The sequence below is a fragment of the Typopeltis vanoorti genome, chromosome 5 (genome assembly GCF_054136105.1).
Source record: "Typopeltis vanoorti isolate ZY-2024b chromosome 5, IOZ_Tvanoo_1.0, whole genome shotgun sequence".
Taxonomy (NCBI): Eukaryota; Metazoa; Arthropoda; class Arachnida; order Uropygi; family Thelyphonidae; genus Typopeltis; species Typopeltis vanoorti.
Window position 1 is genome coordinate 110,722,013 of NC_143553.1, and position 25,810 is coordinate 110,747,822.

At 34.2% G+C, this 25,810-nt stretch overlaps 1 protein-coding gene across 1 annotated transcript in view; it reads left to right on the plus strand.

The window, feature by feature from the left end:
* The window catches only part of LOC150106720 (uncharacterized), a 129,685-nt gene that overhangs the window by 86,991 nt on the left and 16,884 nt on the right, over window positions 1–25,810 (plus strand). The window contains exons 14-24 of the mRNA XM_090393460.1: window positions 60–176; window positions 4,996–5,094; window positions 5,224–5,424; window positions 5,527–5,625; window positions 5,746–5,847; window positions 6,382–6,486; window positions 6,799–6,897; window positions 11,696–11,794; window positions 15,400–15,522; window positions 15,818–15,925; window positions 19,886–20,083. Of these exons, the coding sequence (XP_090249586.1) occupies window positions 60–176; window positions 4,996–5,094; window positions 5,224–5,424; window positions 5,527–5,625; window positions 5,746–5,847; window positions 6,382–6,486; window positions 6,799–6,897; window positions 11,696–11,794; window positions 15,400–15,522; window positions 15,818–15,925; window positions 19,886–20,083 (1,350 nt within the window). The remainder of the gene's footprint in view (window positions 1–59; window positions 177–4,995; window positions 5,095–5,223; window positions 5,425–5,526; window positions 5,626–5,745; window positions 5,848–6,381; window positions 6,487–6,798; window positions 6,898–11,695; window positions 11,795–15,399; window positions 15,523–15,817; window positions 15,926–19,885; window positions 20,084–25,810) is intronic.

Genomic DNA, 25,810 nt, shown 5'->3' on the forward strand with positions numbered 1-25,810 from the left:
CTAATACCGTTGACTATTATTCTAACAATTAGAGTCTTATAACTGACATTTTTTGACAGACAAGGGAGACTCCTGTACATTATTGTAGCCGAGTGGGAAATGCTGACGTTCTTCAAGAAATATTAGCCCACCTTGGTCCAGGAGAACTTCAAGCAGCTTGCAACAGGATTGCCAAAGTAAGGAAACAAAGTTTTGACATTTATTATATTTGCTTGTTTCATTTAAAAATAGATTTCAAAATAGAAAATGAAGGCATTGCAAATGGGTAGGGATGATGAGAATTAATAATGTTTCAAGTATAAGCCATTTCTCTTTTGAGAAGTAAAATATATATTTATATTTTATATTTAAAATATTATAAAAATATATTTATTGCACAGTTTTCTTCTTATGATGCATATAAAGTAGTCAATGAAGCAGAATTTTTACATTAAAAACAATGAAAAATACCGCAGGAAAACAAGAGTTACAAGATGCGTTGATATTCGTGAGGGTAAGATAGGATACCTAGCAATCTGGATGCTTTGCTATAACAGAGGCAAACCTAGATGTTTTCTTATTTCCGCCTTTTTAAATAATAAAAAGACAAGAATTATAAACTTCAGCATGTATGCAAGCTCGTCCACAACTTACTTTTACAAACAAACATGTACACAGTGAGGTTTCCTTACAGAAATGAAATAGTTGCTCCTTCCTTTTTACTACTAAATATCTTAGATTAAACTCCTCCACACACACACACACACACACACACACACACACACACACACACACACACACACACACACACACACACACACACACACACACACACACACACACACACACACACACACACACACACACACACACACACACACACACACACACACAACACACCGCGCGCAATAGCTACGACCAGGTCAAGAAAATTACTAAATCAAAACAGTATCTGATTTTTTGTTTTCTCTTACATTTTTTAAACTAAATGACGAATCCCAGATTTTTATGGTAATCCTATAAAGGAAGTTTCTTCTCTATATGCTATATTAGCTCTGTGGGTGGACAGAAATTACAAACAAAGAGAGAGAGAGAGAGAGAGAGAATCATTAATCAGAACATAATAAAAAAAATCCCTCTAATTTTTGCTGGTCGATGTGCTCATGAAAAACATTTTGTGCTCAAGTTTCCGATATCAGACTCAATGTTTGCGGCGACCTCTGCTCACAATAACGAAAGTCACAAGCCACAAACTATTAATTTGATACACCTTTGTCAAAAGATCTTGTTGTTGCATGCTAAATATTTTTATAAGAGTACATATTTAGATGTACTCGTCATATCTAAATATTTCACTAAATGCAACTCACAGGTTTTCCTTTGCTGTTTCAAACCATTTGTCCAGCTACTCGTTTTTAAACGAATTCGCAGTTGTTTCCCGCTTTAATTTGGACAGATATTTTGAGGGTTTAGCGCATCAAAATCGCTAATGTAATATTTCTCATCTTATTGGTGTAACTATAACCTTTAAAACTGTGAGCACTGAATTAATTCGCTCGAGTTCGCGTAGCTATAAAAATCCATCCCTGTTTGCACGAGTTCAAGTGACTCTCTACTGTCTAAACAGTAGACACTCAACAAATATAGCTCCGAAACTTCCTGATGTTAGCGTCAAATCTCTCCCACGGTGAAGGCTAAAAGTAGCTAATTAGAATGAATTAAGTTGAAAAGGATTACAACTAAGTAAAAAAAAAGTGACAAATATGTTTTATCCTATAATTCGTTTTTATGATAAGTACAAAAAATTATGAACTGTAAATTGGAATTCTGAAACAGATCGTTCAGAATTTCTAATTTGAAGACGAGTAACCGGTCTACATATACAGATGAAAGAAGTTTTTTCATCACATAACTAAACAAAATGGCTAGGAGAATACGCGAAGTTTACGCACAAAAATATGTATTTTGGTTAGGCATATGACTAACACGACCTTCTTCTTCTTCTTATTATTATTATTATATTACACCTATGCAGAGAAAGAAGGTTATGAGGCGAGTGTATTATGTTTGTGGCTGTAAACTGAGGGCGTTCGATTTTTCTGAGAAAATCGAGTGTTCCGGGTAATGAAAGACCCTGGTATTTCCATGCCCGAACTTATTCTCAGCTGAAAATTCATTACAAAATTATCTCGGGCACTGGAAGGTTTACGGTCAACGCTTCTGACAAGACTGACTCGACCCTTGGTTCTTTATGCCTTCATCGGTTTCTGAAAGAAAAAAACACAAATTAGGTTAGTTTAGTGAGCACTTGGCCCGCCCATTGTGAGCTGATCAGTAGTGTATTTCATGCTTGCCTGCACAGTGCGGTTTTAGGGCGTTTATGTATTGAAGCCGTGTTCGTCGTAGTCCACTGACTGGCCGATTAATGGGTTAGAGTAGATGACAGCATTCTCAAAAATGTTTGAAGCCGTTTTACGTAGGAATGTTGAAATATCTGGTATATCGGCTTGTTGGTGAATCTGTACATTCCTCATGAATCATAGAGATTTGACGCCATGCGATGCACTTGTTTTGTATGATTTGTAGTTTTCTGATGTTCGAGTCCGACATGTGTCTCCCAGCTTGGCGATCCACTCTAGTATACACTACTTGGAAAGAAGTCAACGGACACCCCCGATGGATAAGGTGCATTGTGCCATGTAACAAGTCATGTGTTTGTAGCCGATATAAATTAGAGGAATATAATGCTCCAAGATAGTGCAATTGTGAGTGGGTGAAATGGTTGCGAGAAAGGAATTGATGAAGATTGAAAGAGGCGTTTTGATAGGATGCCACGTGGCAGAGCGTTCAGAATTTCCCTAAAGTCCATCTGTTTGGATTGTTAACAAATTGGGCCATTCCAGGTCAACAATTAGTGATACTGTACTGAGATGGAAGCACAGGAAGTAAACTGCAAGGGATACCTTCAGTGGACGACCCACCACACTCAATGAAAGAGACCATAGGGTGCTACGAAGAATAATACGTAAAAACTGCCATTTTCTGACCAAAACATTGAATGCGAAATTCTGAGCATTAACCTGAACACGAATCTGCACAAAATCATTCAGCACTGAAGCTCACAACATGGGTTTCCTTGGTAGGATCGTAACATGCAAGCTCTACATGCAGCGTCGTCTTCAGTGGTGCGTGTACATCGGGATGTGGAATCTTGGAAAGAAAGCTGTGTTATGGAGCACAAATCCCCCCACACCCTCTACTGAGCAGATGGACGGGTGTGGGCGTGGCGGATGCCCTCTGAACGTGTCTTACCAGAGTGCGTATGACCCTAAGTATGAAATTTGGGGTTGGCAGTCATGATATGGTCCTGTATTTTCTGGTCTGGCATCAGACCTCTGTTGGTAGTGCCACGAACAATGAACTCCGAGAGGTATATGACATTCTTAATAATGCAATGCTTCCTATTTTGTTGCATGACTATGGTACTGATCATTTTCTGTTTCAGCAAGACAATGCACCGTGTCATAATGCTGCTGCTGCTGTAACTGCGTCATTTGTGAACATGATCTTCACCACACTTGACTGGCTTCCAAAAATCTCTTGTCTCAACCCTATTGAACATCCGTGAGATGAACTGGAGCGTCGAGTGGGGGTCAAGGGACTTCCGCCCTACAACAGTCCAGAACCTCATTACATGCCTACAGGAAGACTGATCTAAATTCCTATTGATCGGTATCGTACGCTTGTGGAAAGTATGCCCGTAGGGTTTAAGGTGGGAGACACGGCTGTTTGTTCCTTACACTATGGTGTCCATTGAATTCTTTCTAAGCAATGTAGGTCTGATGATCATTTTGTATAGGAGCGACTTAATTTCCGTACCTAGCCAACTTTGTTGGTTCAGTAACGGATAAAGTTATCCTATTGCTTTGTTTTCTTTTGAGCAGGCGTACTCTACATAGGACTCAAAGCGGAATCCTTTATCGAGCTGTCCCTTAGTATTTGGCATTTGGCTGCTAGGGGGAGCAGATGTCAAACATGATTACCTCGCTTCGGAGTGTGTCCGATTCCTCATGAAGAGGAGGGTGACACTGTAGCCTGCGCTGATTTTGATACATCGTCTCCTGACTGCTCTAATTCTGAGATATCAGTCTGCAGCTTTTCGGTAACCAGTCTCAGTCTTAGAGATCGGGCCAGAATTGCGGTGTCGTTTGCATATGAAGCCACTGTTGTGGTGGCCGTGCGGGCGATGTTAGCCATATAGATGACGAAGAGTAAAGGTGACAGCAGAGAACTGTTGTAATCCTACGTTCGGATGATCTGACTTCCTGTAGTAGTTTCACACGAAGCTTCCAATCTTCAAGATAAGAACAGATAAGGCCTGGTGAGGGTTAATGGCGTTTGACGTCGATTAGTTTATAGAGTAGTTCTCTATACCAGACCTTGTCGAATGCCTTGCAACGAAAGAAAGATGCCACCGGTGTACTGTTTTTCAACTGTATCCTACATTAATGCATTCCAAGACTCTCACCATTTGTTCAGCTGCCTGAGCCTCGCGGATGCTAAACTGTTCGTTGGGTATTAGGTTTTTTTCCCCTGGTGATATTTTGTAATCTGTTCAGTATAACTCCTTCGGCAATGTTTCCTAGGTATGAGAGCAGGTTGAGCTCTGGTCGGATCGAAATGGGATCTTTTCAACCTATGAGCATTTGTCTTCTGAGTGTATCATGGAGGCTCTTAAGGAAAAAGATGCCACTGCGTTGATACATTCAGATTAACGAAACTATAATGAAAATGTGATCGTCCTATTATATATATATATATAATTTTCATTTTTATGTCGAAAAGTAAACGTATTTCATCAGTCTGTATCTATCAATATAAAAATTTCGAATTAGAAAGAAATATACAGCTGTTTGCATCATTCATTAACTTGAGTGGATTATTGTTAATTCAGTAATGATTGTAAGTAATCTGCTGAACTAAATAACTCTTAATTTTGTATTTGGAATTTTCTAGAATGGCTGGACGCCACTATTGTATGCGTGCCAAACAGGACATCCTGAGTTAGTTAAACTCCTTCTTCAGAACAGTGCCAGAGTGGATGTATTTGACGAGGTAAATAATAGCGACAACTCTAAAGAACGAATACAATATCAAATAATTTCCTGGGAAATTTTATTTATTTTAACATCGAAAGTTTATTTTCCCCCTGTTTCAATATTAGTTGTTTTCTCTTAATTTCAGGTTGGTAAGGCAGCTCTACATCTTGCTGGGGAAAATGGTCATGAAGAGGTTGTTGAAATTTTATTAAAACATAACGCCTTCGTGAATGCCCGATCCAAAAAAGGCATGACTCCACTCCATTTGGCCGCTCGTAATGGATACACTGCCATTGTGAGAAAGTTGGTCGTTCAGTATGGTGCCGTGTTGGATGCTCTCACTCTGGTAAGCGAAGTGTACTTACTTGTCACTTCCATGAAATAATCTTTGAATTGGGGATAACAAGTGTCTGTTAACTAAAAGAGAGTGTTTTATTTTTAATATCAGAACAAACGCACACCTCTTCATCTGGGAGCTGAGAGAGGACAGTTGGATGTTTGCAGTATACTCATGGATATGAAGGCAGATGCTAATGCTACAGACAATGTGAGTTTTGTTTCATTTGTTATGAAATTATTTCAATGTGAAATTAAATACAAGTGAAAACTGATTTCTTCGTCATTTAATTTTCATATGTAATAGTATCTTTTCGTTTTTATTTATCAGTGCGGCCAAACTCCACTACTACTTGCTGCTGAAAATGACCACCCCGAGGTTGTAAAGTTATTTCTGAGACACAAACCAGAACTCGTGTCAATGGCCAACTCAGTAAGTGCTGTACTTCTTATCTGCAGATTCCGATAGCGTTTAGTTAAACATTTCTCAATCAGTATAATTATATTTAATCATTATTATATTTATAGAAAGCTTTATTATATAAAAAATAAATTTTAACATGGTTATAAAGTATTTACAATATTGAAGTGAATATAATTAATTAATTTAACAAACATAAACTTATCATTAAAATAAATGAAATCAATGGAATGAAACTGAATACATTAACTCTATATATTATATGAATAACTAATTAAATAAAATGATATTAAATATATTATTAAATAAAATAAATTATTTAAAGAAATAAATTCAAAGTATATTAAAGAGTTGTTAATTATAAGAAATAAAAGAATTCGGAAATAAATTTATTTATCAACATTCATTGCTTTAGTTGCATGATTAAAGATAATTTAATAAATAAAATTAATTAAGATAATTTAATAAATACAATTAATTAAGATTATTAAAGAAATATCAACATTTTATAATAAAGATCCTTTTAAAAGTATTATTTCTTTACAGAATGGTTTCACGTGTGCTCACATCGCGGCTATGAAAGGAAGTGTTGCAGTAATAAAAGAATTGATGAAATTCAACCGGGCTTTGGTAACTTCTGCCAGAAATAAGGTAATTTTTTGAATTTTAGGAATTATATTTTGTCTAATGCTAGCCAAATAATAAATAAGTTTGGTCAGAAAAGAAATCAATAATAAATAGTTTACCTTTGTGACCAGTAGAGTGATTTATAAATTGATCATCCAGATGTGAATCATTTAAAATAAGCCAATTAAATCCGTTATTTCAAAAATCCTAATGAGGAAAAAAAAAGTTTCATATTCTAATCTTTGAATTTCTTTTTTTAAAAAAATGTATCTATGAATCCTTTTATCAGTGTAGTACTAGATCATTTCAATAATTGCTATTTTCGTTGTGATTTAGACAAATAATACCTCTTTACATCTGGCGGCAGAAGGTGGACATGCCGAAGTTGTTCAAGTTCTTCTAGAAGCTGGATCCTCCGCTTCAGAGGAAAATGCCGTAAGTAAATTATTTCAAGTATATTTGTCTTTGAAAAAACATTGGAATGAACAGTCTAGTGTTTCCAAATTTATGTAACGAAGTCCTCACTGTTTTGAATACAGTTGAAAGTATTCCCCTGTTCGAGTGAACATAACGGGAATATTTCCATCGTGTCCGTTTCTCTCTTTTTTTTTTTTAATATTTCAATAACACTTACCACAATAACGATTTTTTTTTTATCTAAAATATATTCACATATTAATACAGTTTCGATATTATTTCAGCACATGTATTTTACAATGCACCTTTTACGATAAACTCTTTAAAAGAGGACGCTTCCGTATTCTAGCGAGTAGCAACGAGATCCTTTGGTAGGAAAGACCTGCGTTCCAATCCCCCTCTAGGATCAGAAGAACTTTTTTTAATCGAAGGTGAATGAGTAAGTCGATCTCATATGGAGATCGCAGGGTTTTTTTATCCCGCTAAACAGACAAATCAGCCAGAAGAAAACACACAATTTACAGATACAATACGCTCCCTAGGCCTTAATTACTTCGACTTTAATTCGAAACAATAATAACGGTAAAAACATGAGTTCGAATCCCGTCTATGATACAAAGGATCTTTATAAAGGATTTTCAATGTGGCCGGATCTGTTTCAGAAATTATTAAAAAAGGCCAACCTTAACTTGCTTCCTCTTTTGAATAAAAGACGTTGCTTCTGAACTATTTATTGAGGTAATAACACTTTTATTATTGTAAATTCAGAATTCAGACTTTTCAATCTTAAATGTGCACGTCTTCTCCCATTTATAACATAATGAAAGAATACAAAAAACAACAACAACTAATGTTTACTTTAAACATTTCAGAAAAAAAAAATAATAAAAGTTCAGCAATTACAGACAGTGTTGTGCTGGAGCTGGCTCGCATCGACTTGCGCGAACCGGTTGTTAAATTTTCAAGGGTTTTGCGAGCCGGTTCTTTAACTGACAATGGCCATGCACTGTAGAGCAGCACGCACTTCAATCCACAATGGCCAGTGGAATTTAGGTGATAGCTTGTATATGGTGACACGGAAAATCCAGAAGGAGTGAAATTTGTGCTTCTTTTCCCATACTCCTTTTCTACGCGGCAGCCAATGTAGTATCTCCTCTAGCAGTTTTACAGGAATATTATTTTTCAACAAACATCTGTCAAAGATTCCGCGTTTCTAGAACTGTCAAGAACCCAATAAAGTCATTACCCTAAGAAGAAGAAGAAGTGGCCCACATAAAATTAAGCGGATGTTTGCTGATAATAGGATTTATTTATACTTTTGGAGAGGGGTTGTAATTCTCACAAAGGGAGAATTCCCCGCGTTTCTTTCATTCTTTCTTTCTTTATTTATTTTATAGCGAGCTAGCTCAAAATTTTATCAGCATACTATTAGTTACAGTCCTTCTTATTTACACTAGTACATTTAAACAAGTATTTTTTCCCTAAATATCAACCCAGGAATTATTTATTGAAAACAAAACTAAAACATTATCAAAGTAAAAAGAGTGGGATTTTGCATATCATAAATACGATAATATTTGGTTATTACTAATATAAGTGTCTCGGGGAAAAAAGAAAAAAAAAGGTGTTATTTGTGATTATAGAAGAGTTAGAGTTATCATATAAAATATTGTCTTATATTCTTATAAAAAGTATCATCATCATCATCATCATCATGCGTATCAAGGATTTAGGCCTAGCATGGCCTGTTCCGGCCTTAGAAGTCATCGTTGAATCGTTTAACAGGTTTATGGAATAATTGCTTAAAGTACAAGCCATTAGGAATAATGGCTTGTACTTTAAGGATTGTTTTGGTAATCTTTCTGTTTTTATTCTTTGAACGTGTTCCATCCATTTATGTTTATATTTTTTTAATTTTTTCTATTACTGGTTCTTGGTTTAATTCTTTCGTAATTTCTTCGTTTCTTTTGTGACCAAATAAGGTATACTTTGCAGCAGAGGCGTAGCTAGGGAGGGGCAGACGGGGAGATCCCCCCCCCCAGCCGGCACTTTGAACCTTTTTGAACTTTTGCAATTAATTCTAAAATATAGTCTCTCGAGAACTCAGTTCCAAATATTGTAATACTACTGCGAAGTTTCCTCACAATTGATGTAACTGTTGCTAGTTGTGAGAGGAGGTTTTCTAAATAAATTAGATTAAAAATTATCTACATTATTATGAAATAGACTTCTCCAACGTCATCGACGATTTTGCTAACAGAAAAGCAAGAAAAATAACATTTTAGAATGTAGAAATTAAAGTTTTACTTCCAAAATAAACATAGTGTTTTAATTTATTTCCCTATACGTCGTTTTGACTTTTTGTAGTATTTTGGTGTGTATTGAGAGGGGCGGAAAACTCAGGGATCGCCCCGGGCGGCAAAAGCTCTAGCTACACAACTGCTTTGCAGTTTTTCTCATAAACTTCATTTCTGCCATTATTAATCTTTGTTTGTCTTTTTGTTTTATTGTCCAGATTTCGCTTCCATACTTCCATTGAGACTGGTAGGGCTAATGTATTGTATACTTTTAGTCTGGTTTGTTTTTGAACTAGGTTTGGTTTAAATATAGAGTTAATTACACCTGCTATTTTTAAATATTTTGCAATTTTTACGTTTATATCTTTTTCATTTTCATATGTGATTAACCTCTTTTAAGATCTTGTTATCTATTACTATTTTAGTTCTTGCTGGATCTTGTCATTTAAAGGCCATAGATTTTGATTTTTCTGTTGATATTATAATACCATAACCTTTGGCTATCTCATTTAGATCTAAAATAGCTTTCTGTAAGTTATCTTCAGAATTTGTAATTATTATTTGGTCGTCGGCAAAAGGGAGAGTTTTTTATAAGGATAGTTAAAGGATAGTTAATTCCTTGATGTAAATTTTTATTCCATTTTATTGTTATTTCATTTAAGTGGATATTAAAAAGAGTTGCTGAGAGGGGACATCCCTGTCGGACCCCTTGATTTATCTCTCTCGTCTATGATAGCACGTGATTTAATCTTATTTGTATTTGATTATTTTCATATATACTTGTGATAGCTTTTAGGATATTATTTGGTATTTCTTTTAATATGTTAAATAATATATTTCTTTTAACTTTGTCAAATGCTTTTTCAAAGTCAATAAATGCAATACGTGTTTTTAAATTGTATTCTCTTCTTTTCTCTATTATTAATTTTAGACAAAAGGCCGGGTCTATACATGATCGCCCTTTTCTAAATCCATTCTGTACTTCTAAAATAAAGTTTTCGGAACATTTCATTAGTTTGCTATTTAATATTCTGCTATGTATTTTGTAACAGGAATTTAGTATACTGATACCTCTATAGTTTTTAGGGTCATCTCTATTACCTCTTTTAAAGATAGGAATCACAATTGCTGTTTTCCATTCTATTGAGGAGATACCAGTTGAATAAATTTTATTTAAAAATAATAAGAGTCTTTCTTTGAATCTTGTTTCTGCGTATTTATATAGTTCTGAACCTAGCTTATCTTCTCCAGGTGATTTTCCATTTCTTGTTTCTTTCAGGCTGATTTCTAATTCTTCTTTAGTTATTTCATTTTCGTTAATTGTTTGCCAGTTGTCTTTTTTAAAATATTTATCTGTCCACAATTCTGTGTAGTAATTTAGAAATTCTTCTAATTTCAATTCGGTGTTTAATTTTATGTTTTCTTTGGTATCTGCATTTAAATGTTTCAAAATCTCATATACATTGGGTCTTATTTTATATAAATCATGTTCTAAATTAGAAACAAATTTGTTCCATGATTCTCTATGTCTTTTTCTGTCTTCTCTTTTAGCTATGGCGCTTATTCTTTTATATTCTATTTCTTCTTCTAATCTTTTACCGCTTAACCATTTGTGATAGGCTTCTTTTTTCTTTTTGACTATTTCTTTAATTGTATCATCCCAGATCTTCAGTTTTTTTCCTTTTATTGAATTTTTGGGTCTTTCCTAAGCTTTCATTTGCTGCTGCATTTAGTATCGTTTTTATAATAAGCCGTTCTATTTCTATTTCTTCATTTTGTTTTATTTTATCTAGATATTGGTTAATTGTTTGTTCATATAGCCATTGTACATTTGTGTCATTCAATAATCTAGTTTTATAAACAAATGTTTCAAATTTTCTTTCTGTCCTTGTTACTTGTAGCCTTATTATAAACTACAAAGTCAATCAATTTTTACCGTTCCTGTTTAGAGTATGTTCTCCATGTATTCCTATATTATTATTAATTTTCGTGTTTCCAATTCTTGCATTTAAGTCTCGTGCTAAAATTACGTAATCATTTTTATTTATTTTATTATATATGTTTTGTAGCTGATTATAAAATTCAATATTATCCTGTTCTCTTCCTTCTTCCGGCATATAAACCAATTATTATTAAATAGCCTCTATCTATTTTTATAAAGATTATATAAAAAATTATAAATAAAAATTATAAAAATATAATTTTGTAGCTTTTGTATTTTTGTAATGTATTTATAGTAATTCGTGCATTTAATGCTGTTAGGAGAGATTAAATAATGAAAACATTAAATATTATTGAAAATCATGTGTATACAAAAAATTAATAGAGTTCACACGAAGCCTAACCTAATAGTTATTAATTAATAACTATTAGGCTTTGCTCACCCCCCCCCCACATACCAGTTTAAAATGTACTTATTTTTCATTTAATATAATGCTTCTTTTTATAAAAAATAATTAAGAGAGTAAATTATAATGAACTGTTTTTCTTAAGAGAAGATTCGAAATATTTCTCTACAGGAAGGTTACACTCCCTTGCACCTGACAGCAAAGCATGGACACGTGAAAGTTCTACAAGTACTAAAGGCAGCAGTATCGTGGCGGATTACCAGCAAAAAAGTAAGTAGCATTTATAATAACTTGTACCTAGAACCAGTATTAACATTCCTTTCCAACTGAGAGGTCCCAATATATCTTCCATCCGTAAATTAATACGGCATTCTGACGAATTCCTAATGCTGGACATAACTTCAAATGTGTTGGAAGTCCATATTTGAAATCAGTTTAGCTTAGTATGGAAATAAAATAAAATAACGAATATTTATGTGCAATAAAAATATTTTACTGAGTCCATGTCCGAATCTGCTTTCCTTCTACCCATACAGACCATTGAATTATAAACGTTTATTTAATACCGTGTTGGACCTGTTGGCATGCGGCTATCAATACCGATGCTCTTCAATTCCCTGCGCATAGTTCGGTAATATATCAGTCGGGAACAGCCTTCATTAAATGCTTCAGTCAGTTGCTGCACACAGGATATTACGCCTCTTAGACAAGCAATGTAGGTAATTTTTTCCACTGATTAAACATCCGGGATATTTCACCATTTGAGAAACCTGTCAGCTCTGCTGTTTTCAAAATCGTGGCTCCAGCCAGACGGGCACTCACAATAAGTCCTTTATCGAACTCCGAAAGAGCCTTTGTTTTTCCCATTGTGATCAACACTATGGACGATTAATGACCAGGAGCATTCTTAAAAAGTTGCCTAGAACACGTGGCCAAGTATTTTGCATATACACTGCGTATATGCAAAACGTATATGCATATACGTGACGTTCACATGCATCTGCGTAACAGTTTGTAATTCAGTGGCAGGTATACACGTGCAGAAAAGGAGACTCAAGAGAGGCTATAATCTTAATCTGAGTTATCAAGAAGAAAGCTGATATCTAGAGTATATTAATTAGGCAAACTGGTAAAAAAAAAAATATATATATATATATATATATATAGTGATAATTTATTTAGGAAACCAATAATAAAATTATAATATAAATTTAAATTGGAAAAATCACAAGGCAAGAAGGAAATCACCTTCTAAGAGATAATTACTTGAAACTGCATATAACTGAAGGAACCCGTGGTGTGTCCTTTCAGTTATATGCTGTATCTCGATCTAGTCAGCAGTTCAGAAGATCTGTTCATAAATAAGGTGTCCATGTTACAACAGAAGAGAAAAATCCACAAAAAATTCATGAATGTTTCTCTTAAGAAGGGTTATATACGGAACTACAGGGTAAGTGATTATAATAAGTTTGAGAGTCAACTTAGAGACGCCCCATGAAAAATTGCAGAGCAAAGATGTTAACAGTACATGGGTGATAGTTGACGGATTTCTGAAGGAAGCAATAACGGATTTATTCCCATGGTCAGGAAGATACATAAGGTAGACGTTGGATGAGTAGTAGTAGTAGTAGGCGTCATCTACAAAAAAAAAAAAAAGAAAAACGCAAACTCACGAGCAGTACAAAGTTCAGATTATAAAGGTTACCAGAACAGTAAGGAAGGCGAAATCAGAATATGAGAAGACCTTAGCCAAGTAGGTCAAAGGAAATTCCAAACAATTCTTTCGCTTCGTGAAAGTAAAAGGAGAGATAACTTTAGTGGGTGCTGAAGATAGCGAGATGATCCAGTCAGGTGTAATAGTAGTGTTACTGAGTGATCACTTTTCGGAAGTCTAAGACTGTGGTAAAAATTCTGTCTTATGCAGCAATAACTGATATGAGAATTAGGGTTAATGAATCAGATTTACTAAGGATATTGCAAAATTTAAATACAAATACTGCTGTGGTTTGGATGGGATATCAGCTCAGGTGTTCAGTGAATGTGCAAAAGAATTGGTAATGCTTCTTACTTGGCTGTTTAACTGAAGTCTGTGCTCTGGTAAGGTACTATGGAGTTTAAGAAGGGTAAAATAATTCCTTTGCATAAAGGAAACTCTAAGACTGTGGTAAAAAATTACAGACCAATCACCATTTCGAAAGTGGTGTTAAAAGCATTGGAAAAGTTGGTCAAAGAGAGAATTCAGAAATGGGTGTATACGAATGATACTCTATGGGGGTGGAGGAACATGGTTTTGTTAAAGGTAGGTCATTCCTTAGTAATTTATTAACTTTTTTTAATAATAGAATGACAGCTGAGCTGTACAAGAGGAATGACGACAGAGTGATATTGCTGGATTTTGCTAAGGCGTTTGACAATATACCCCATGGAATAGCATTACGTAAATTGGAACGAATGGAGATTGATATTAAACTGGTGACGTGGACACGATGGCTCATGGACAGATACCAAAAACGTAGGCCATGGAGTAGCAGTCCAGGATGAATCAAATGACCAGTGGTGTGCCGCAAAGCTCTGTGCTTATGCTATTAATGTTTAATTTGGACATAAATGATATAGGAAGTGATTTGAAGGGGGAGATATTCAATTGTTTGCTGATGATGCAAAGTTGGGTAGTGTAATGATTAATCAAGTTAATGTAGAGAGCTTGCAGGATGATTTAAATAAGCTGGCAATATGGGCAAATGGTAATGGATTTCAATTCAATGTGGAAAGGTGTAAAGTAATGCATTTTGGGATTAAACTATTACAAGCTGTGTACGACATTGATGGAAATGTATTCCAAAAAAATGATGCGGCTAGGGAATTGAGGGTGCTGGTGGATAGATAGTTGAATTTCAGAGGGCATATTGCTAAGGTGTTCAAGGTAGCTCATAGGATTACTTGGTTATTTAAGAGCATATTAACATGCAGGTATAAATAAGTTATTATTCCTTTTTATATGACATTGATACGTCTACATCTGGATTACTGTGCTCAGGTCTAGTCGCCTGTATTTCTTGGAGATGAAGTATTAGTAGAAAAGATTTAAAAGCGAGTGACCAAGTTGGTGAATGGTTTAAGGAACGCTCCCTAGATTGAGAGTTTGTAGGTTGTTGCAGAGGTTGGTTGATAGGCGTAAAAGAGGGGATATGATAGAAACATTTAAGTTACTTAAAGGGTTTTATAGGATTGATGCAGATGAAAATATTTCAGCAATTGACTAGACTAGTGGTGGAAGAACAAGAGGTCATACCTGGAAATTAAGTAAATCAACCAGACTCAGTTGTGAGTGTTTCGTTTGTCAAAGAGTACAAGGAGAGGTATGATAGATATTGTGTGGATAGTTTGGGTCTACCGTGATGAGCCTTCTGACTCCATGGAGATGCCCGTATAATAATAATAGTAATAATAATAATAATAATAATACAATCTCTGTTTACTATAGTAACTTAGCATGCATGCATAATACAGTTAAATAAGAAGAATTATAACACGTAGCACAGCTGAAACATTAAAGAGATGTTAATTTACTCCCCCCACCCCTTTTTTTTTTTTTTTGATGAACAGAATTTTCGGGAAATTGTTGTTCCAAAAAATTCGCCGTCCCAAGCGTACGTTTAGTTATGTTGGGCGGCAAACTGAGTCTTGGTTATACAATTTATTACTTTTACAATAGACATAATGCATAAAAGTAAATAATTTAAAGTTAGAATATCAAAGTCTGCAATTAAAAATATTACCGATATTTCTGTTAATTAATATGCATATAAAGCGATAAATTGGCTATTTTTGGGTATTTTAATGCAAGTTAATAAATATTTTCCCATTTTATTTAGACAGGACTTACAGCTTTACATGTGGCAGCGAGTTATGGCCAAGCAGATTTCGTGAGAGAAATGCTCACTCAAGTTCCTGCGTCTCTTACAAGTGAAAGGCCGTCTGATACGACAAGTGAAGACGTATGTTAACTGTTCTGTAATTAAAGAACGTATAATCATTAATTTACTTTCTCTTGAACAACAATAGTGAATAATTAAACAAAAATCTAATTGTAGACTATCCGTTGGTTTATTTATTTCAATTACAACTTGTTAACATAAATAAAATAAATTCAGTATGCTAAAATAAAACAAACTACAAAGAAGAAATCACGTTTATTATGATGTGTTATTGGTAAAGTTTCTAATAGCGAAGCTAAGTTTTATAAAATTATATACGAATATATAAATTAATTATATTTTTATGTTATTATAGTATGGAGTTACGCCGCTCCATCTAGCGGCTGAAAATGGTCATGAGGGTGTAGTACGAATATTGCTGAATAGTTCTGGTGTTCATACTGATTGTGCCACACTGAATTTGGTAAGTAAATGATACTTAGATGTTATATTTTACACGTTTATCAATAATTCCTTTTTTTTATTTAAATTAAATTATTGAAATTTATTTCAGTTTCTTTTTAAATTATATAATTAACAATGATCAGAACTTGAATACAGTGGGAATGGAAGAGGAGGAGTGCAGAAGGCATATGAGGAATTGAAAAACCTTGATGTTAATAAGGTTGTAGGACTTGATGTTTCATCACGTGTTTTGAGGGAATGGTGTAGGGAGGTAACAACAGATGACAAAAGAGGGCAAAATTGTTCTCATTCATAAGGGAGGTGATAAGACTAAGGCTTTCAATTATAGGCCAGTCTGTGTGTCTGCAGTTCTGGTTAATGTGCTAGAGCGGTTAGTTAGGACCAAGATTCAGAATTACTTGACAAAAGAAATATTCTTTAATGATCAGCATGGGTTTGTTAAAGAAAGAGTGTTTGTTTCGCAATCTTCTTACTTATAATAACAAGGTGACAGATGCATTGGATAACAAGGGTGATGCATGCACAGTGGGATATTTAGATTTTGCAAAGGCCTTTGATAAATCGCCACATGACAAACTGGTAATTAAATTGGAACGGATGAGCTAGACAGTAGATTAGTGCGGTGATTTGGGGATTGGCTGTCTGAGAGGTATCAACAAGTTGTCTTTTCAGGAGCGATATCCTATAAGAGTAAAATTACTAGTGGTGTACCCCAAGGATCTGTTTTGGGTCCACTGCTTTAATTTACATACAAATTAAACAAATATTTAATTTGTATGTAAATGATATTGTGAGAGGTCTGAAGGGTGATATGCAGTTGTTTGTGCGTGATGCAAAGTTGGGTTGAACTATGACGAGTAGAGTGGATGTCGTGGCTTTGCAGTTGAATGCACTGGCTGAATGAGATTATCAATTCAATGTTGCGAAGCGTAAGGTTTTGAAATTTGGTAATGTACTCTACAAAATTGAAATTTTCTAGAGTACACAATTGGTAGAAATATCTTGGAGGAGGTAGAGGAGATGATGGAGTGATTGTGGAAAAGGACCTTAAAATTTCTGAGACATATTGCTAAAATTATCAGGATAGCACAGTGGATAACGGGAATGATGACTTGATGGCTGTGACGTGTAGAAGTAAGGATGTTATTATTCCATTCTGTGAGGTTTTGATCAGGCCACATATGTATTACTGTGCAGAGATTTGGTCAACTGGTTTTCACAAAGATGACGATGTATTGGAAAAGGTCCAGAGACTATCGACTGTGGTGGTTTCTGGTCTATGGAATACTGAGGAGGAGAGGGATATGACTGAGACGGTTATTAACAGGTTAATACTGAGGAGGTTCTGAATAAAATGGGTGAAGATAGGGAAAGAACAAGAGGTCATCCCTGGAATCTGTATAAGGAGAGTGTGAGCAAGGGGATGAGGAGCAAGATTTTTTGCATGAAGAGTGGTTAGATTTAAATGCATTTCCGAGAGTGTTGAGTGCGGAGACGGTGAATATATTTAAGGTACGGTATGAAAAACTGTGTGACAGTGGGACCTCTTGCGATGAGTCCTTTAATTCTATGGAGGTTTGATGATGATAATAATAATAATAATAATAATAATAATAATAATAATAATAATAATAATAATAATCAGTCTGATGTACGCATTCGTTAGCAACATATTACTTTAATAAAATCTAAATTGGTATGAATCTTTCAAAAAAAAATCAACTAACGCCTTTTATTCCTTTATAGGGAGTAGGCGAGGCCATTTTAGTCCTATCTAACTGATACGCAAAATGAATTTTTTGTGTATTGTTTCAATACCTTTTCATTCTCTCATTAACATATCGACGAAGCAATTTACCGATGCGAGAGTCATTGCGATGAAGTGTCCCTTTCAGACCTGTCCCATTTTGGAAAAAGTGATCACTTTACTACATTTCCTTAATTATTTTAGCATTCGAAAATTAAAATTATTGTGAAATGTATATATATATATAGTCAGTGCACGTGTTGCTAATTAAACGCGTTTCAGGAACCAGTAGCCCTACTGGTGATTGCTCTAATAACGCTAGCGAAAGAGAACAGTGCTGTTGAAACTTAGTTAACAGCAATAACTGAAAATTACTTAATGGATGCATAAATAGAACAACCAAGTGAGTAGGCAGTCCTAAATAACAAGGTAGCCTGGGATCGGTAAGTTAATTGTAACAAGAATTATACTAGATGAAAAAACAACACTCGCTTTTGTCATATTGATTTTTCAACCTTCAGTGGAAGTGCTAGCGTCACTTTGTTTCGTTTGTTTTGTTATTAGATATTGGTGTAGCTTGTGCTGGCTTACAGCGAATACAAATTTGTCGCCCAGTACAGACGTTTTTTTTTTTTTTTGCTGTATTTTAGTTGCAAGTTATTGCAATGAGAAATGAAGTCAAAACTAAATACTGCAGACTCTACAGTGTAGAGGGTTTCATAATTATCAGAATACTCATAATTATCTTCTCAATTTCCCTATAATTTACTCTGTAAAATAAAATAACCATAAATTATAACCGTGCTACATGAAGTTGAATGAAGCCATTTCATTCTTTGGGATTATTTCTTGTCCTTCGAGCATCACTACAACATGGAGCATACCTTCCCGCTATTCTCAGATCTTGATGATTTTTTTCCATATCAAATAATCCCTAAGAAAGACTTTTGTAGATTTGATTCTAGTTACTGACTGAAGTAATAAAAGAACTTTTTGTAGAATCTTGGTGAGTTAGTTGATCAGATAGTTAGGGTTCTTCCTTTCTGGAAACTCGGGTTTTTAAAATCAACCACAGATCTCATATTTCAGACATAAACCCAATAAATGACGGCACTTATCCACCGTACTCACTCCCCTGAAAGTATTTATTCAGCGATTTCCCAAAAGTAAGGCATGGCTAAAGGAGCTCTGTTTATTTCCTTTGAGAATTAAAGTCCTTAGAGCAGTTGTTCTCAAACTTTTTTCAGACTGTGACACACTTGGCAATGCCTCCGTAGCTCAGTCTCTGCAGCTCAGTCGGTATACAAGAAGCCCTTTGGTCGGAAAGACCAAGGTTCGATTCCCGTCAGTGACTTGAAGAACCTTTCGACGAAAGATGAGTTAGCCGGTCTTCATACGGAGATAGGTTTTTTTCACCTGGAAACTCGTGTTTTTCGTCCCCCGAACAGGCAAACCGGTTTCGTGAGCACACATCAATTACAGTCAAGAATACTTACCCCCCCCCATGAGGAGGCTCAACTCGCCCCAATAGGGACGGGGGTGGGAAAGGGAGGAAATTCCATGCGAATAAATAAATAACTTGGCAATGCAAATTTCTGTCACCACACAACTGTGTTCTTAATGTTGGACTCTCGTGTAATTCACCGTACATTTATAGTATTTTACAGTTTACACTACATTAACTATATTGAAATTCTATTACAAATATATATTTTTATAATAAGACAACTAAAATGAAAATTTGGAGAGATTTTAAATTTTATTATGCAAGTACCTTCTTTTCAAAGCGAAATATGAGCCTACTTGGAGGCACAGAACTTTATTCGTGGAGGAATACTGGATAAACACACTCTTAACTCATGTTTCATGGATCGAAGTTCGGATATTAGTTTGTAGAAATAGGCAAAATTGCGCTGAACTCTTGGCGAAAAAAATCTATCAAAATTTGATAACACACCGTTGGTGAACACTGCCTTAGAAGAGAATTATTATTTCCTTGCAGGAAATTCTTTATTTCATATTGAATAACCCAAGAAAGATGCATTCTTGGGTTATTCGAGATAGAAGGTACACTAAACTGTAAGAAGTGAAATTTTTCATAGCTAAATAATTACAAGATTCATCATGAATCTTTTAATTATTTAATTATATTTAAATCTCTCTAACTTTATAACCAATTCTCTATATGTAAACTTTCATGTCTTGTTTTAGGGTATTTTGCCACTACATTTAGCTGCAAGAGGAGGTCATCTTGCAGTTGCCAGTCTGTTATTAAGTCGTTCTACGGACCAACTACAAACGGCTGACAAACAAGGGCGTACTGCATTACATTTGGCTGCCGCACATGGGCATAGGGACATGGTTGGACTTCTATTAGGTCAGGGAGCGGATATTAATGCTGCCGATCAGGTAAGTAATATTGTTAATATCGTTTTCAAATAGCTTTCTGCTTGGTTTAAAATCACTACCTAGGAGTGTTCCCTTTCAAGTTATAAAACTGTAATTCAATGCATAAAGAATTTTATGTCACTAAGGCTAATTGTAAGTGAACAGCTTACGAATACGGAGGTAGGAGTTTTTCACCCAGAAACTCGTGTTTTTCGTCCTCCAGAAAATTCAAAGCGATCCCCGTGAACACACACATATTACGAATGATTCGTAGTAAAACAGCAAACAAATAACAAAATGTTGAAAAACTATATTTTGGCAAATCATAATAATTTCATATTCCTTTAGTTTCTTCATGTGATAAACATGGAGAGGAAAATACAATTTATTTGACAAAAATTTCACAAGCAGGTTCAGTAGCATGCTTCAGTATATGAGATCGTCAATAAATCGATCTTTTGTGTTCGATTCACACTTAACATGTTCATTGCCAAACACGCGATATCGCGCGATGCGAGGTCTCACCAAACGGCCGATCACGCGTTATCGGGTGGACGCCGTTAACTAAATAAAAAAAATAAAAAAAAGTTGGCCACCACACGAAATTCCAATTTTCAGTTTGGCAATGAAAGTGTTAATATCAGACGATGTCCAAAAGTTCATAAATATCAATGTTAGAATATAGCAGATTCCAAAGAGACCTTCACTGACTGCATTTATCAAGTTAAAGACAACATTTTGATCAATGGCAATTTAGAATATTATTATCTGTCATGAAGTGGTAAGAGCCTGCGTATCTCATTCGATACAGACGAAGCGTTTTGATCGGAAAGACCTGGGTTCGAGTCCCGTCGGTGACGTGAGGAATCTTTATCTGGTCTCTTTCGACGAAAGGTGAGTTAGCTGGTCTCATACAGAGGTAGGGGTTTTTCGTCCTCCAGAACATTCAAACCGGCCCCGTAAACACACACATATTATAGCCAGAAATACTGTCCTTATGGGATGCAGCAAAGAGTGACGACCCGGCTGCAATAACTAGTCGTAAGCCAATAAATTAAAGATACCAAGAACAACAACAACTAGTCGAAAGCCTCCTCATTAGGGGTTGGGGGTGACTCAACCCTTCCTAGGATGAATGGATGAGTAAGATAGGATAGGATAAAGTGATGGCATTATAGTACAAAGACATAAATGTAGTTATAGATTTTATTTCTATATTTCATATGCACAGTATCTTTCTGGACGATGTCACATCTTGATTTAAAGTTACATTACAGTTGGTTTGTAGATAAATACTGAAATTATGGGCTGCACAAAGTAAGCTTTGACAAACGTTTCAACAATCTATAGCTGTGCTTCCCTAATGCATTAGCGAGGAAGACATCGGATTTGTTCTTCATTTGAAAGATCTGGTTTCATTTCATTACAGGATGCTAGGATCTTTAATGACTTTTCAAGTGAAGGTGAATTACCCGTCTCATCCAGTAGTTATCATTTTTTATCCTGGAAACTCGGTATTTGGGATCCACAAACAGGCACAGACATAAAACATCTTGTCAGATACAATATACTTGCACCATACAGTTATTGTTTCAACAAACTTGTTCTTTCCTATCCAATCACCAATTTATGAAATGTTATCGGCTGTCCTCTAGAACTTAGGTTTCCAAAATTGCCAATTTATTTAATTAATTATATTAGCACCGCTTGATACATTTATCATCATGTGGATTAGTTCAATAAGCATGCCTAATTCCTTGATGCACAAGAATCACTGAATAAATTTTTGTGAACAACTCTTTTGAGTTAAGTAAATATTAATAACTTAGTTTAACGCAAGCGTGCGCAAACACACACACACACACACATACATAATGCCGGCACTGTTTTGTGGAAACTGCATGTTGTATTTCTATTCGGATTTTATCTCATTACCGCAGGGGGGGGGAACCATAATATGTAGAACCCAATACGCTGTAGACGAGAGTAGTAGGGGTCCGACTAGTGACAAGATCAAGATCAAGTTAAGATAAGGAATCGTGCTGGTGTCCCACAAACACACACACACAATCACACATTAGGCATGAAAGTCGCTAATGTATCCATGTTGATACTCTAATATGTACCCTATGATTATTCTTATGAAAAAAAACTATTCAGTATTAGAATGACATTTACCAAAATATACGAGAAGTGATTATTGAAGTTACAATTATCAGTTGTTATGTTTAAGTTAAAAATAAAATAAACTTTCATTTCTTTCCAGAATGGGAACATCTTGGTACTATCTAGGTTTTCTGAATATTCCAAATTGTAGATTTTTAACATATATTCACAACACAGAACACAAACACATCTGAAAATACAGATGACTATTTCATTATAGGTAACTGGGTCTAACATATATTCACAACAGAAAAAAGACTATGGAACTGTAGTTTAATCTGTTTGTATTAATCACATCCTGTTATGGTATTGTTCAGAAGGCATCTTTTTCCCACTGTTGGTTGTTTCTCAAACACTTACATATGACTAAGTGATTAGCATTCACATGATTGTGATTACACATATCCTAAACTTATTCATCTGGGGAATTGGAATTCTTCTGGTCTTACTTGAGGCTTTGATAATACATCACACACCACAATCCAGTCGTCAGATTTTTCATGATTCATATTTCCCCTTTGATGTTTTGCACTGTTTTATCAGTTCGGGGAAGTATGACTGTTTTTCTAGTGTAAAATTCTTATGACACATATCCTAAATTTATTCATTTCTGATTAAGGATTTTATATACTTATTGTTTTCAAGTAGATGGCTTGTTTGTTTGTTTGTTTACATTTTGTGTAGTTAGGAAACTGGAATTTATTTCAAACGAATATTAGCTCTATAATCTCTCTTATCCGGTCGCCATTTTTGTTGTATGTAGGTGAGAAATCGTGTATTTAGGTTCGAACTCTTTGTTCCCATTGGAAATTATTGCAGTAGTAAATTAATGCGTACATTTATTTTTTTAAACCAATATTGACTATTAATCTTACCTGCGATTCCTTGTGCTATTAACCTATTTCTGTAACTAAAATTTATTTTTTTTTTCTTTAGCATTAGTAATTATAAGTAATAGATATGTAACAAACAAGATTTTGAACTCGCCGTAGCGTTTTCTTTTAGAAATTTTTTTTGCCAGCACAACAAATAAATAGTCATTTCTTATTATTTCAAATGAATATTAGATTTGTAATATATACTTTGTTAATTTCTATGTGATCTTTTATTTGACTGTAATATTATTAACAAATTGTATTTACTGAATCTAACATACAGATATTAAATAAAGCGAAAAAGATAGGTATATTTATTTGTGGTGCCATACGAAGTAATCTAAGAAGAATGAAGCAATATGATTATGAAAAATCGACATTGCATGAAAAATAAGAATTGTCAGTTATCATTGGGATAATTGATTGCCAATTTGTTTTGAATAAGACTTCAAATTTATTTCCTAAAGAAATTTGTATTTTTGATGGAATTATTGTAAGATATGCATTGACAAAATCACCTTGTAGTTGGAAAGAATTACCTGAAAGAGTTAAAAAACAGAATTCTTGGTTAATAAAATATAACCATCAGCTGAAGTGGGAAATTGATTCTCTATCTCTGGACAAACTAAGAAATAGGACAAACTAAGAGGATAGAATCAACATGCAAAAATCAAATATTACTTACCAAAGGTAGAGAAAAATCAAAAACATTAACCAGGTTAATAGGGAAGCTTGTTCTTGATTTAAATGAAATTGGATGCCCTAAACGTGAAGACATAACGTGTACTTTTAAATGCTTTTGGAAACATAACGAAAGATTCTGTGCTTTTAATACTTATCAGAAGTATATGTATTGGTTTCAAAAAAATAAATATGCAACCCTTAATTTTACTACAGTAATAAATTCCCAACGATCACCAGATGAAAATTAACAGATGAGAGTCATATTGTCAAAAACCACATGATTGCAATTCCACAAGCATGGGAAGAAGCTTTGAACAGCAGTGCAAATTTAACAATAAGAAGATTAAGGAACAAAAAAAAATAGATTGTATTTTTCACGTTATTTATTCCTGTACGTTAGATTCAGTAAATACAATTTGTAAATAATATTTCATTCAAATAAAATGTTGATGTGTTGTACAATTTAAGTAAGACCATAACATTTTTTTTCTCCTTGTAAAATTTCATGCCACGAATTAACCAGAGACTTTTTTTATTTTTAAATCCACTCAATGAAACTGTGTCAACTCTTGGAAGCAAAAGGAAATGGGTATTAAATTAATAGGCAGAATTTTAGTGGAGAATATTTCATCTGAAAAGTGACATTTTTTTATATATGTAGATACCTGTCTTTTTCGCTTTATTTAATATCTGTATGTTAGATTCAGTAAATACTATTTGTTAATAATATTACAGTCAAATATAATTACTGTCAAATAAAAGGTAATATAGAAATTAACAAAGTATATATTACAGAGCTAATATTCATCTGAAATAATAAGAAATAACTATTTATTTGTTCTGCTGGCAAAAAAATTTCTAAAAGAAAACGCTATGGTGAGTTCAAAACCTTGTTTGTCACATATCCTTTACTTAAAATTACTAATGCTAAAGAAAAAATAAATAAATTTCACTTACAGAAATAGGTTAAGAGCACAAGGAATTATAGGTAAAATTAATAGTCAATATTGGGATTAAAAAAATAAATGTAAGCATTAATTGACTACAGCAATAATTTCCCATGGGAACGAGGAGTTCCAACCTAAACACACGATTTCTCACCTACGTACAACAAAAATCGCGACCAGATAAGAGAGATTATAGAGCTAATATTCGTTTGAAATAAATTCCAGTTTCCTAACTACAAATGTAAAAAACAAACAAACAAGCCATCTACTTGAAAACAATAAGTATATAAAATTCTTAATCAGAAATGAATAATTTTAGGATATGTGTCATAAGAATTTTACACTGGAAAAACAGTCGTACTTCCCCAAACTGATAAAACAGCACAAAACATCAACGGGAGAATATGAGTCATGAAAAAGGTGACAATTGGATTGTGGTGTGTAATGTATTATCAAACCCTCAAGTAAGGACAGGAGAATTCCAATCCCCCAGATGAATAAGTTTAGGATATGTGTCACCAGAATCATGTGAATGATAATCCCGTAGTCATATGTAAGTGTTTGAGAAACAACCAGAAGTGGGAAAAGATACCTTTTGAACAATACCATAACAGGATGTGATTAATACAGACAGATTAAACTACAGTTCCATAGTCTTTTTTGTGTTGTGAATATATATTAGCCCCAGTAACCTATAATGAAATAGTCAACAGTATTTTCAGACTTGTGTTTTTGTTCTGTGCTGTGAATATATGTTAAAAATCAACAATTTGGAATATTCAGAAAACCTAGATAGCACCAAGATGTTCCCATTCTGGAAAGAAATGTAAGTTTATTTTTTTTAAACTTAAACATAATAATTGATAATTGTAATTTCAATAATCACTTCTCGTATATTTTAGTAAACATCATTCTAATATTGAATAGTTTTTCTTTCATAAGAATAAACATAGGGTACATATTAGAATATCAACATGGATACATTAGCGACTTTTCATGTCTAATGTGTGTGTGTGTATGTGTGTGTGTGTGTGTGTGTGTGTGTGTGTGTGTGTGTGTGTGTGTGTGTGTGTGTG